At 45.2% G+C, this 12,781-nt stretch overlaps 1 protein-coding gene across 1 annotated transcript; it reads right to left on the bottom strand.

The window, feature by feature from the left end:
• Positions 1-9,439: 9,439 nt before the first annotated feature.
• Positions 9,440-11,656, bottom strand: FAM170B (family with sequence similarity 170 member B). The gene is made up of 2 exons (XM_019730147.2): positions 11,545-11,656; positions 9,440-10,182 (listed from the first exon to the last, which is right to left on the bottom strand). Exons 1-2 carry the CDS (start codon positions 11,654-11,656, stop codon positions 9,440-9,442), a joined length of 855 nt encoding a protein of 284 aa, XP_019585706.2.
• Positions 11,657-12,781: the final 1,125 nt, after the last annotated feature.

The raw sequence follows: 12,781 nt of genomic DNA on the forward strand, positions 1-12,781 counted from the left end.
AGACCAGAGACCTGTCCAGGGCTGGGCCACCGGGTGTCTGAACTGGGAGTTCAGCTTCGTACCAAAAGAGGAAAGCTGGTTCTAAAAGCCAGCCGGCGTCCACCCTGGGTAACACTTGTGAGTCCTCTGAACTTCATTTTCCTGATGAAGGTGATGTGTAAAATGGCATGTCAACATGACTGCACCGGGGCAGGAAGCTAAGGAGTGTCCTCTGTGACCTCTCACCTCAATCCCTGTGCATGCAGTTTACTCTCACAGTTGGTGGAAAGTTAAGGGGCCCCTTACCCTTGTTGACTACACTTGGAGGAGCCAATTCTGCTTTGGTGATTATGTCATCTCTTAATATGTGTCTCCCTGCAGAACTGAGCAGACATTCAACCTAGTATTAGACTTAAATGCCCACCTTTTGTCTTGCTTTTTTCACTGCCAGAACTGGTGCTGTGCTGGAGATGTGGGGCTGGGCAGTGCTTTTCTTGCAGGTCTGTGATATATTGTTCTATTTGCAGCTGTCTGCTCTCAGTACTTTTCAGGTTCCCAAATAATCTACCAGGCTATCTTGGTAAGACCTTTGCTTGATGGCACAGGAACAGGAAAATATACCCAGTCCCCAGGAGAGACACAGCCAATGACCCAGCGAAGCTCAATGTGGACTACATGTGCACTACAATAGCAAAGGCCTTTGCCCTGCCCCCTGCCCTCACTCACCAGCTTAGGACGATTTAAAGACCTGCCACAGACATGTTTGTCCATCCCCTGGCTCTATCAGGTCTGACTGTGTTCTGAACTAGAAGAATAATACAAAATAAGATAAAACAAAACAATACAAAATAAAATAAGATCATCTATATAATGACTTCTAAAAATCACTGTCTGGGGTTTCTGGACGAGCATTCAGACTGTTCTGAAGTTGATCCAGGTCTCTGTATGTGGACACGAAGCTACATGGAGACCCTACTCAACTCATCTGGCTTCCACCAGTCAGCACTGAAAGAATTTTAGAAATCCAAATTCCCGCAGAACAGCCGTATTCTGCTACCACATGGCAGGCTGGGGAGTGGAGGTCTCCTTTTCCTCTTCCATTAAGTTGTTTACTAAAACCTGGGTCCGAGATGAGAGTGTGGCATGGTTTTGGAATCAGCTTGATTTTGTGTACAGCAAATATATTCCTAAACTAAAAGCACCAAGGAAAAGTAAGCACCCCCTTTCTAAGGTGTTCAGCAGATTTCTGTATTGCCTTTTCAATCTGGATTTATACAAGCAATTTTCAAGGTTTCCTCCTCCATATTGGTCACAAGCATTCTACCGCTAAAATCAGTTAGTTGTACACTTGAATTTTCACTAACGGGGAGTGAACAGAAAGTGACTGGATAAAAGGGGTTTCAGTTATGACTGATGATGGGGAAGAGATGAGAGAGAAGAGATCAGTTACAGAGGACACATCCATCCAATCAGGAAAAGCCATGAGCCACCGACGGTAGACCTTTCATGAAACCTGCAGCATCATTCCGTTGCACAACTGGGGAAGGGTAGTGGAGTGGATTGGTTTGTCCCATAAAGTTAAGGAAATGTAAAGCTGTAAGCCTGACTGTATATCTAGATAGAAATAGTTTTTCCAAACCAACCTCATTGGTAACCCTGATAAATAGGGGTCATTCTACAAACTTAGCAGCAATTGTGAGCTTGGTGACAGGGACTCTGCAGGCTAGCTGGATGCAAAAAGAAATGGCCCCCACAGAAGCATTTGAGATCTTGCTTCCCAACAACTGTCATTAGTTTGGTTCAAATAAAATCTTATAAAAATTCTACACAGGTAGAAAGAAAGGAAGGGAGGGAGCGAGGGAGGGAGGGAGGGAGGGAGGGAGGGAGGGAGGGAGGGAGGGAGGGAGGAAGGGAGGAAGGGAAGGAAGGAAGGGAAAAAGAAAGGGCCCCGAGATTCTAGAGGACTCCAAATAGAAGGGATTGAAATGAGGGAGCAAGTAAGAACTGAAGAGGTTATCTATATCACGAACTACAATGGAAGAGACCATACCCACTTCCTCTTCCTAGTCATGCTGAAAACATTTACAGTGAAGATAGCCCTTAAACTGAATCTTAAAGGATGCTGGGAGAGTCCTAAAGGCAGAGAGTGGGGGGCTTGTTTCAAGCAAGGGAACAACATATATCGAAGCACAGAGGCTAAAAGATACGAGACTTTCTAGGCTTCTGGAGACCTAGAAAACCTGTTGTGTCCAGTGAGTGAGAAATGAATGGAGCTTTTGCTCCCTACCTGCACACACACATGCACCCACTCCATGCCTCGATGGATGATGGATTAGACATCCTCAGCTGTGTTTCCCTCTTCTTGGTACCCACCCGGGCAGGACAGTTCCAAGATCTGGCCCAACTTTTCTTCCATAGTCCCACCCAAACTCCATTTCCATTCCCTCTGGGACTTTCTCTGAAATGATTAACTAATTCATTCTAAGATAGAAAAGGCTGATATTGTCTTATATGAGTTTTCCAAGGATATTATTATTATTAAAAAGAACACAATTTTAGTCAATAAATGATTCTGTAATGATGAAATTGTTGAACCATTAACTGCCCAAGGAAAAGATTCTGGTGACATAGGGTGGGCTCTCTAGAGAGCAAATAAACCCTCTTTCCCCTGTTCGTAAGTGTAGCCTTTATTCTAAAATGCAGAGCCCAAGTCCTAGTTCAACTTGGGTTGTCTGGGCTAACTGCCCCTCCAGGAGGCTAGTCGGTTTCTATCCTTCAAGACTCAGCTTGAAGAGGCATCACCTCTTCCAGGAAGACTTCCAAGTCCCAAAAGCCTGAGTTAGGTTCCGTCTTTTGAGACCCCCACTTTTCTGTACAAGACTTTACGTACAGCATCATCGATACTTAAAGAAATGTCCCTACAGGCCAGACACTAGCTATCAGTCATCTCTGCGTACCTCCTGCCTGAGCCCAGGACCTGGGCTTGAAAGAAGAGGTGGGTGAATGTCTGTAGAATGAATGATGTTCCACATAAGTGTTCCCAGGCTGTGTTTCTCAAGCAGGGTTCCCACAAGCAACCCCAGCGCTCTACATGCTCCCTAATGGAATTCTTGACACCTTAGGAAGATCTAGAATATTTTTAAAGCGTGTGGATATCCGGATAAGCACCATCCAAACACCCAGTGGTACCTGATTTCTGTGCCTTTGTTAGCATTTAGGTTGGCAATCAGGGTGACCTCAAGTGGTATGGCTTTACATGTGCAAACGCACACTCACAGGCACACGCACACACTCACACCCTCACACACTCACATGCATGCACACACTCACACACTCACACACTCACATGCGCACACACTCACAGGCACATGCACACACGCACACACACACACTCACATGGGCACACATACTCACAGACACACACACTCACACACTCACATGCACACGCACACACACTCACACACTCACAGGCACACGCATACACACTCACTCTCACACATGTACACATGGGATCTCCTCCTGGTGCCAGGCTTTGAGCCTCTGGATGTGGCATTTTCATTAACTGTTTGTTCCATTTTTCCTACAACTCAGTGTGTCCAGGTCCTCCTTGTCCCCATGCCCAGCTCATTTCTCCATTGGGCCTTCAGGTCAGACCTACTGGGAGGACAAGCATTAGAGCCTTAGAGGAGAATCAAATGTGTTCTCTTAACCAGTCCTCATGCCATCATGACTCACATACCAGATTCCTTCTGCAAAACCCACTACATTTTCCCAAAGTGCTCGAGTGCTGAGGGCCAGTAGGCCATTCTGTGTTTGCCCAAAGTCAGCTGCTTGTTGCCAAATGTATGCCATCCCAGGCATTTAAATCAGTGAACGTTGCTTGAGCTCTCACTGTGTGCTTGCTCTCCGAAGGACCCAGGACCAGGAAGACTCCACACCAAAAACATGGACCTACTCCAGCCTTGCTGGTTGCTGCCTTCCTGCCTCTGGCTTCTCTTCAGCACCTGTATTCATTTGCTAGAGCTGCCATCACAAGATGCTGCAGACTGGGGGCTTAGACAACAGACATTTATTGTCTCACAGTTCTGGAGGCCGCAAGTTCAAGATCAAGGTGTCAGCGGGGTTGGTTTCTCCCGAATCCTCTCTCCCTGGCTTGTAGGTGGCCATCTTCTCCTTGTGTCTTCACATGGTTGTCCCTGTGCACGAATTTCTGTGTCCTAATCTCCTTATAAGGACAACAGATATTGGATTGGGGCCCATCTGAAAGGCTTCATTATATTTTAATTACCTCATTAAAGGCCCTGTCTCCAAAAATAGTCACATCCTGAGGTACTGGGAGTTAGGATTTCAACATATAAATTGGGGAGGGGGTCATGATTCAGCCTGAAATAGCTGAGCATCTCAGACTGCTGATTCCCATGGAAGGTGAGTCAGGGACCCTCGTCTTCCCACCAGCTTCCTACCTGGACCTCCTTTGTGATGTCACAATCCCCAGTCAATATATTCCCCTTAACACCTGCCATTTCTCTCTTTTCTCTTCTATAGTCTTTCTCCAACTTCATCTCTCCGTCCTCCTCCTGCAGCACCTTCCCCTTCTTCTCCCTGCAGGGCCCTATTTTCTTTCCCAGCTTCCCTCTCTTTACCCTTTCTCTCAGTTGACGTCCCACCACCGTTCTGTCTCAAGGTCTCCCTCTCACTCTCAGCTTTAAATCTTTGTAAAAAACGAGGACACACCACAAAAAGAGCTTTGTAATTTTACTACCTGGAGTTTGCTTCATCTTCATCCATTATAAAGTGCCCTTAAAATCAGAGTTAATTTAATTCCGAAGGACCAAAGATTAAGGTATTGAGAACTGGGATTCTCAAAGTGTGGTTTGTAGACCACAAATGTGGAGGGGGATGCCCCCTAAAGTCATTTCTAACCTGAGTTAATGTTTGATTAAATGTTTTATTGCCCTTTTAGTATAAAAGCCATACTTGCTAAATATAGAAAACTCTAAAAAAATATTGCAAATTACAGAAAAATAAAAATTTATTAAGTTATCAACTAGAGCTAATCATTTTGACATTTCAATGCATTTGAAGCATTTCCGTGAATATGTTTATTGAGTGAATGGAATACTTTCCATGTTATTTCCTAATTAGTCACATCTAATACACAAGAAAGCTTTTGATATCCATCTTACTCAAATATCCCAATCTTTTGATTATGTCTTTTAAAAATAATTTTTAGTTAATTCATTTGAGCTTTCAAGGTATTTGTCTTTTTCATAAAATCATAATTTTATGTCCATTATATATAAAATTCCTGTCTTCCTGTTTTATTGAATTAGATGTAACTTCCAAAACAATATTAAATAAAAATTATGATTGATGATATATTTTATCTGATTTCAGTGTCAGCGCCTGTAGATTTTTTGCTGTTTGGTTTGAGATAAATAGTCCATATCATGTGAAGAAAATTTCTATTCTTATTTTCCGAAAACTTTATAATAGGGATGATTGTTGTTTCATTGCATGTCTTTTTAAATTGAGATATATTTGCATACCATAAAATTCACCTGTTTAAAGTGTACAATTTAGTGGTTTACAGTTTATTCACAAAGTTGTGTAACCATCACTATTACCTATTTCCAGAATATTTTCATCATCTCAAGAAGAAACCCATATTAATTAGTAGTCATTTCTCATTACTTTCCTTCCCTGAATCCCTGGCAACCACTAGTCTGCTTTTGGACTCTACAAATTTACCTATTTGGATATCTCATGTAAATAAAATTATACCATATATAGCCTTTTGTGTCTGGCTTCTTTCACTTACCATAATGTTTTCAAGGTTCATCCATGTTGTAGCATGTGTCAGTACTTAATTCCTTTTTATAGCTGAATAATATTCCATTGTATGGATACCACATTTTGTTTATCCATTTATTATTTGATGGACATGTAGATTGCTTTTATTTTTTTTTGTATTATGAAAAATGTTGCTAAGAATATTCATGTACAAGTTTTTGAGTGCACATATGTATTTTCAATTATCAGATTGTTCGGTCATATGGTAACTCTATATTTAACTTTTTGAGAAACTGCCAGAATGTTTTCAAAAGTGGCTGAACCATTTTACATTTCCTCCAGCAGCATATGAGGGTTCATATTTGCCCACATCCTCACCAACCCTTGTTATTATCTGTCTTTTTTTACTCTAGCCATCCCAGTGGGTGTGAAATGGTTTCTCATTGTGGTTTTGATTTGCATTTCCCTAAAGACTAATGACGTGAGCCACTTAAGTGGAAAATCTGGAAGTCATTTTGGACCCCTTCCTCTCACCACCCGCATCAAACACTAGCCAAAATTTATGATTTCCATTTTCTAAATAGCTCGTGAGCTAATCCTGCCTCCAACTCTACCTGCACTCCGTGTCACCAATGTTGCTCTCTCACCCACTCTTGACCTTGCTCAAGAGTGATTTACAATCTTTCACAAAAGAAAACCTGACTTGCTTAAAATTTGTTTAAAAAGCTCCTTGCAGTTTTCAAGGGGAAAAAAAGATCATGTTCCATAATTGTGGCCCCAAAGCCCTACTTTAACCTAACTGCCCAGCTGGGTACAACAGAGAACACAAAAGATACTTTGGTCCAGGGTCAGTTTCTCCATATCTGTTCAGTATTCAGCTCTCTCTCACCAGCCAACTCTTCTTTCCACTTTTTTCTTCCATTCTTAGTGTCCCTGTCTCTAGTGCATCATTCCCATTAGCTTATACACTCACTTTCTCCCCATCTTTGTGTTGTTTTAGTTTCCTTTGTCCAGCTACAGCCATTGCTGCTTTCCTTTGTGTACAGATTTGCTAACAGAGTTGTCTAATGCTGTCTCCAGTGGTTTGTCTTATGTCCACTACTAACCCATACCCATCTCGCCTCTGCCCGACTCAGGCCGAGTCTGTTCTTATCAGGGCCCTCAACAGCCTCCTTGTGCCAAACGAAATAAAAATATTTCATCGTCAGCTCACTCCCACTCTCCCACATTTAACACTGCTCAACTCTCCCCAAAACAATCTTTTTTAGTTTTGTTGGTTTTGAAGAAAACTCCAAAGAAACACATCCCCACCCCATTTCCCCTTCTTTCACAGGCCACATAACTCTACCCCAGCTCCCTAGTTAACATCATTTACCCACTGTTGTGGTTTCAAATATGGTACCACCCACGTGCTCTTAATTCCTAATTTTATAGTTCCAATCCAGACTTATTTTCTGAGTTCTAGTCATAAATCACTTCCCACTCAACATTTCTACTTGGATGTGCTGTTAGCGTTTTGAATTGGCAATGTCCTAACTTACCTCTATCAGCCCCACTCCCAGTACTAAGGCCTATACAGCCACATGCATACATGTACACATCTGCACACACTCACACACATACGTGCGCACACACATATGTGTACACAGCTGATCTTCCTTCAAACTCCCCCACATCAATTACTGTACACACACCCACCATCTGTTCCTGTTAGAACCCTGGGAGTCCACCTTGACAAGTCCCTTTCCCTCACCCCACATCCAACCATCACCAAGCCCTTTGGATCTAATTCCCCAAATATGTCTTGAATGCATTTCCCTTCTTGGCTTGTGACCAGCCTTATCCACCCCACATTGTCCCTTGCTTGGGACAACCTCTTAAGTGACCTTCCACTTCTTTCTTCTTTTGCTACTGTACCAATCCATATTTCACATACAACCAAGGTGAGCTTTATAAAACATAAATCTGATCATGTTACTTCTCTTTCTAAAGCCTCCTGCACTTAGGCATTACACTAAGGCAGCATGATTTGAAAAAGTGACAAAGCTGAAACCTCAAAGATGAACAAGGGGTCAGCCACAACAGCGAAAGAGAAGGGTTGCACCCCACTTAAAGGAGAGAGCAAGTGCAAAGGTCTTGAAGTATGAAAGCCTGGAGCATATAAGGCCCATGGGGCTGGAGTGAAGCAGTAGATGCTAGGAAATGGTGATGGAGAAGTTAGCAAAGGCGGGGCCATGTGGGGCCCTGTAGATAATAAAATGGGTGTTTTCATACTTATCTCCAATAATAGTCTATTCTTGTCTGCTGGCCATGAGCTCCACGGAGAAGCATCCATGCCTGTTTTGTTCAGTTTATTCCCCGTGCCCACTACAGTGCCTGTCACACAGTAGGTGCTAAATCTTTAATGGAGTGTATGAGAGAGAAATATCTCAAGCATTCCAGCCAGGCCAAGTGGCTGGCAATTCCCCAAACATATGGTGCCATTTCTTCTTCTGAGATCCTCATTTTTGTCTAGCTCAGTGATTCTCAACTGAGGGGCAATTTTTCTTCCAAGAGACATTTGTTAATATCTGGAGACATTTTTGATTGTCACATTGTAGGGGAGGGGGTGCTACTGGTACCTGATGAGTAGAGGCCAGGGATGCTGCTAAAGGTCCTACAGTGATAGAACAGCCACCTGCCCCCCAGACAAACAATTATTCAGCCTAAAATGTCAGCAGTGCTAAGGTCGAGGAACCCTGGTCTCGCTAATTTTACCTGTTCTCCAAGCCTTTGTGAACATCACCTTCCTAAGTTTTCATTCCTCATCAATAAGTATGAGTTTTGGGGCCCCCTGCTGGGCTCCCCAAGGCTTCTTTTTGTGATTCCTCCCCTTGCCTTACAATTGCCTGTTCTGTCTGCCTCTCCCTGGAACGTTGGGGTATATCTTTCATCAGCACGCTTAACACACAATGGGCCACTCACGTATTTTCCTAAAGGAATGCAGCCCCCTTAGCTAGAGATGAATAGAGGGAGAAGACAAATTTTGTAGCAACATTTTAAAACATATAGTTGACATATGTGAACTCATGGGTCTGCAGGACTCACCCAGCCCCCATCTCTACCTATGGGGAGCTACTTGTTTCCAGGTGTCTCTGCTAGTGTGTAACCTACAGAAATGGCTATTTCCTATAGGTCCAATCTAACCACATGGTTCATTCGATTAGTCATTGCCTTAAAGTTTGAGTTATCCAAGTTTAATCCCACTAAAATAAGACAGAACTATGGCATATGATGGGTTCCTAACAATGGAAAAAAATAGGGCCAAAGCTTCGTTTGCAGTTGGCTCTCCTATAGGAGTCAAGCTGCTTGATCCTCCAGCAAAAATAGAAATCCCTGTGGCCTCATGCTGTGGACTTCAGATGCTGCACCTGCCCTCAGAAACACTTGACACCCTCTCCTCCTTGGATTCAGCTTTTGAAATGGACTCTGGTTGAAATGCTGTGCCCTTGGAAGGTTCTTTCCCCTTCCCTTCTCACAGCCCTCCCAGCTCTATGCTCACTCAGCTGGGTCCTTCCCCCCTGGCCTCGTCCTCTCTCCCTATCCCCGAGGCTCAGATCCTGCTGGCCGGGAAAAGAGCAACTGAGGTACCAGAGGTGAGGGCAGGGCTGGGCATATCACCTTCAGCTCACTGCTTCTGCTGCTGCGTTGGAAGCACCCTGCCCTGGGGCCCTGGGCGGTCAGTGCTGTCCGAAGGGCTCTGCTCTTCCCCCTCCTCCTGTTCTTGGTCCTGGGCCCGCCTTCTCTCCAGCATTTCCTCGTAAAAGATCTGGCAGCTGAAGCCCTCTTGGATGCCATGCTGAGCATGTTCCAACAGCGCCTCCAGAGTGGGGAAGACCCGGCAGCAGGCCACACAGCGCAGCCCGTAGTTGGTGGTGACCAGCCAGTCCGGGGTTTCCCGCAGTTCCTGCAGACAGCTCTCCAGGGGCCCCAGCAGCTCCGTGCCATCCTGCTCCTCGCAGCCGTTGTCCTTGCTGGCTTCCAGCTCCCAGCGCAGGTCGGTGTTAGAAGCCATCTCAAAGGAGGAGCCTTTCCTCCTCTGCCTCCCGATGAACTCAGCTTGGTGAATGCGGGGCTTCCTGCTAACAGGCTCGAAGCCGGCCTCGGTCTCCCAGGCCACGGCCACACCCTGCACCGTCTGCACGTGGGTGTAGAAAGCACAGACACTCTGCTGGGCAGCTTCCTCATCACTGTACAGGTAGGAGCAGCAAGACTGGTACTGGGAGTAGGACTGGTACTCGGAAGAAGACTGGGATGATGGCGAGCTGCTCCAGCTCAGCTTCCCCCGGGCCCTGGAGGGGAAACACATGTCTTCGTGATGGAGAATGGCTGGCCCTGGTGGCAGAGATGAGTCCTCCCTCTTTATGGTCCCTGAGAGATGGAAGGAGACTTTCGTCAGTGTCCCCAAGGGATCAGTGCCAAACCCACCTTCAGGACTCTGGCAGGAGGCTGGCTCCAGGGGGCCTTGGGCTCATACCATCACCTCCCTGTGTCCCTTTCCTCATAAAATGGGGGTGATAACAAAGCTGACCTCATGGGGCCATGATACGGATCAAATCATGTGCAGACACATGTATCTATAAGTCATGGATATGATCAAGGACCAAATAACATATAAATGTAATCACCAAAAACTTAACCAAACCCCAAAAGGTGATCAGCTGGTGAATAGACAGATCATGGTACATCCATGCAATGCAAGCTATTCAGTGCTAAAAAGAAATGAACTACTGACACATGCAAAACACCCAAGAATTTCTAATGCATTCTGCTCAATGAAAGCTGTCAGGGTAAAAAGGCCACCTACTACATGATTCTACTGAGATGATATTCTAGAAAAGGTAAATCTACAGGGAGAGAAAAGAGACCAGAGGTTACGAGGACCTGGGGGCAGTGGGAAATTGAGCTCAAAGGGTCATAAGGGAACTTTTGGGGTTGAAAATGTTCTGTATGATGATGGTAGTGGTTACACAAATGAACACATCAACATTCTTCAAATTGTACTCTGACAATGGGTGATGTTTTCGTATATAAATGACAGCTCAATCAAGACAATTTACAAAGCAAGGCATGGGAAGTGCTTCGGCCAGGCCATGCAGCCTCACCTTCCCCTTCAGCTTTGTGATGTGTCTCCATCTTATCCCAGGGGGCATCTTGCCCTCTCCTTGAACACTCAGTGTAGCCCCATCACTATATAAGTGTTTGCCATGTTTTAATTCCTTTCAGTGCTCAAGAAACCCTAAGAAATTGTATTGCTGTGATTCCCACCTGACAGATTAGAAACTGAGGCAGAACATTGAAATGATTGATGGAGCCAGAGTTGCTGCAGGGCACTCTGGCCCGAGAGCCTGTGTGCTACCCACAGGTGCTGCCCATGGTAACTTCACATTGGTCTTCAAATTGATATTCTAGATTAATTTTAATTAGTTTATTATAAAGGAATATTTTATTTACATCACTGCTGAAATCACAGGATTGACATGCAAACTCTGTTTTTTCCAACGCACATTACAACAGATAATGATTAACATTTTACACCTTCATCCTCATACTTCCTGAAATTACTTCATGTACTCCCAACATTGGCCTTGATCAGACCCATCATCCATTTTTATGGCCAATACAACAATTTGGCCGCAGCACAAGGGGTAACCAGGCAGCCACGCCTCCTGCTCCAGGACCTCCCTCCCAGGGAACACACCAGGCCACACCCAGCTCTTTCCTCCCGCCTACCTGGCCAGCACACTTCCACGCTCTCCTCCGTGGACTCCAGGCTGGCCAAGCTGAGGGCGGTTCCATCTGTTGGTGACTCTTCTCCCTTATGGTCTGTAAATTGGCGTTTCATGGCTGGCCACCAGGCCCAGGGGGTTCAGAGCTCCAGCTCAGCTGTTTGTTGAGAGTTGGCTTGGTCTATGCTGATGCCCTGCACTGGCCCCAGCCAGAGTGGCTGCTGGGCCCTTGGTTACCATCTTATTCTATGACCTCGTCAGTGACATTGGTCTGTTCTGTGACCCATGGCACAGTCAGAAACCCATCCAGAATGCCAGGAGAGGCTTCCCACCAAGATTTCATTGCCCTGTTTCTGCCTTGTATATTATTAGGACACACACAAACACAAAGCACAGACACACACTCATAAACACACAACCTGTAAAGACACAAACACCTCAACACACCCATATAGGCATTTAAATGCATATAAATACACATACATTCACACCGACATACATACAAAATCACTCAGATGCATACTCAAAGATACATAAACACACACATTTAAACACAAAGTCACACCCATATACACACATATCACTCAACCACTCACATAGGTTCACACATTTGTGTGCACAAATTCACACCAGATTCACTTAACCACACATACATTCATATACACTGTCATCGCCCAACATCAAAATGGGCCTACTTTGCACTGGGGAAACAGTGTGCAACAAAAAACCTTGCCTTCCCCCTCCCCGCGAACTGTTTCAATGTTCCCACCCATGCCCCATTGAGGCCTCATGGCCCTCCATGGTCTGGGTCCCCAGTCACCTCTCTCAGGTCTCCTCTCTGGATACTCACCCTCACCCAGCTCCTATGACTTAAACACACCAGGACCCTCCCGCTTGCCTGGGACTTTTGCACTTGCCCTTCCTCTGCCAGGAGCACCGTCCCCTAGAGCCCCTGGGGTTCCCTCTCTCACCGTAGTCTGCTGAAACAGCACCTTCTCAGAGTGGCCTGCCTGGAGACCCTAAAGAAGGCAGCACTCTTCAGCCCTCCATCTCTCTGTCACCTTGCCCTGCTTTGTTTCTCATTATAGCGTTTATCACCCTCAGATGTGTGTCTGCATAGCAGGCTTATCAGCATTCATCTCCTCCTTCAATGTAAACTCCACGAGGAGACTTCATTCATTTTTCCAGTTATATCCCTAAGCATCCAGAATCATGTTTGACACATTAACAGGCGCTCCAGA

This window comes from Rhinolophus sinicus, linkage group LG07 (assembly GCF_036562045.2).
Source record: "Rhinolophus sinicus isolate RSC01 linkage group LG07, ASM3656204v1, whole genome shotgun sequence".
Lineage (NCBI taxonomy): Eukaryota > Metazoa > Chordata > Mammalia > Chiroptera > Rhinolophidae > Rhinolophus > Rhinolophus sinicus.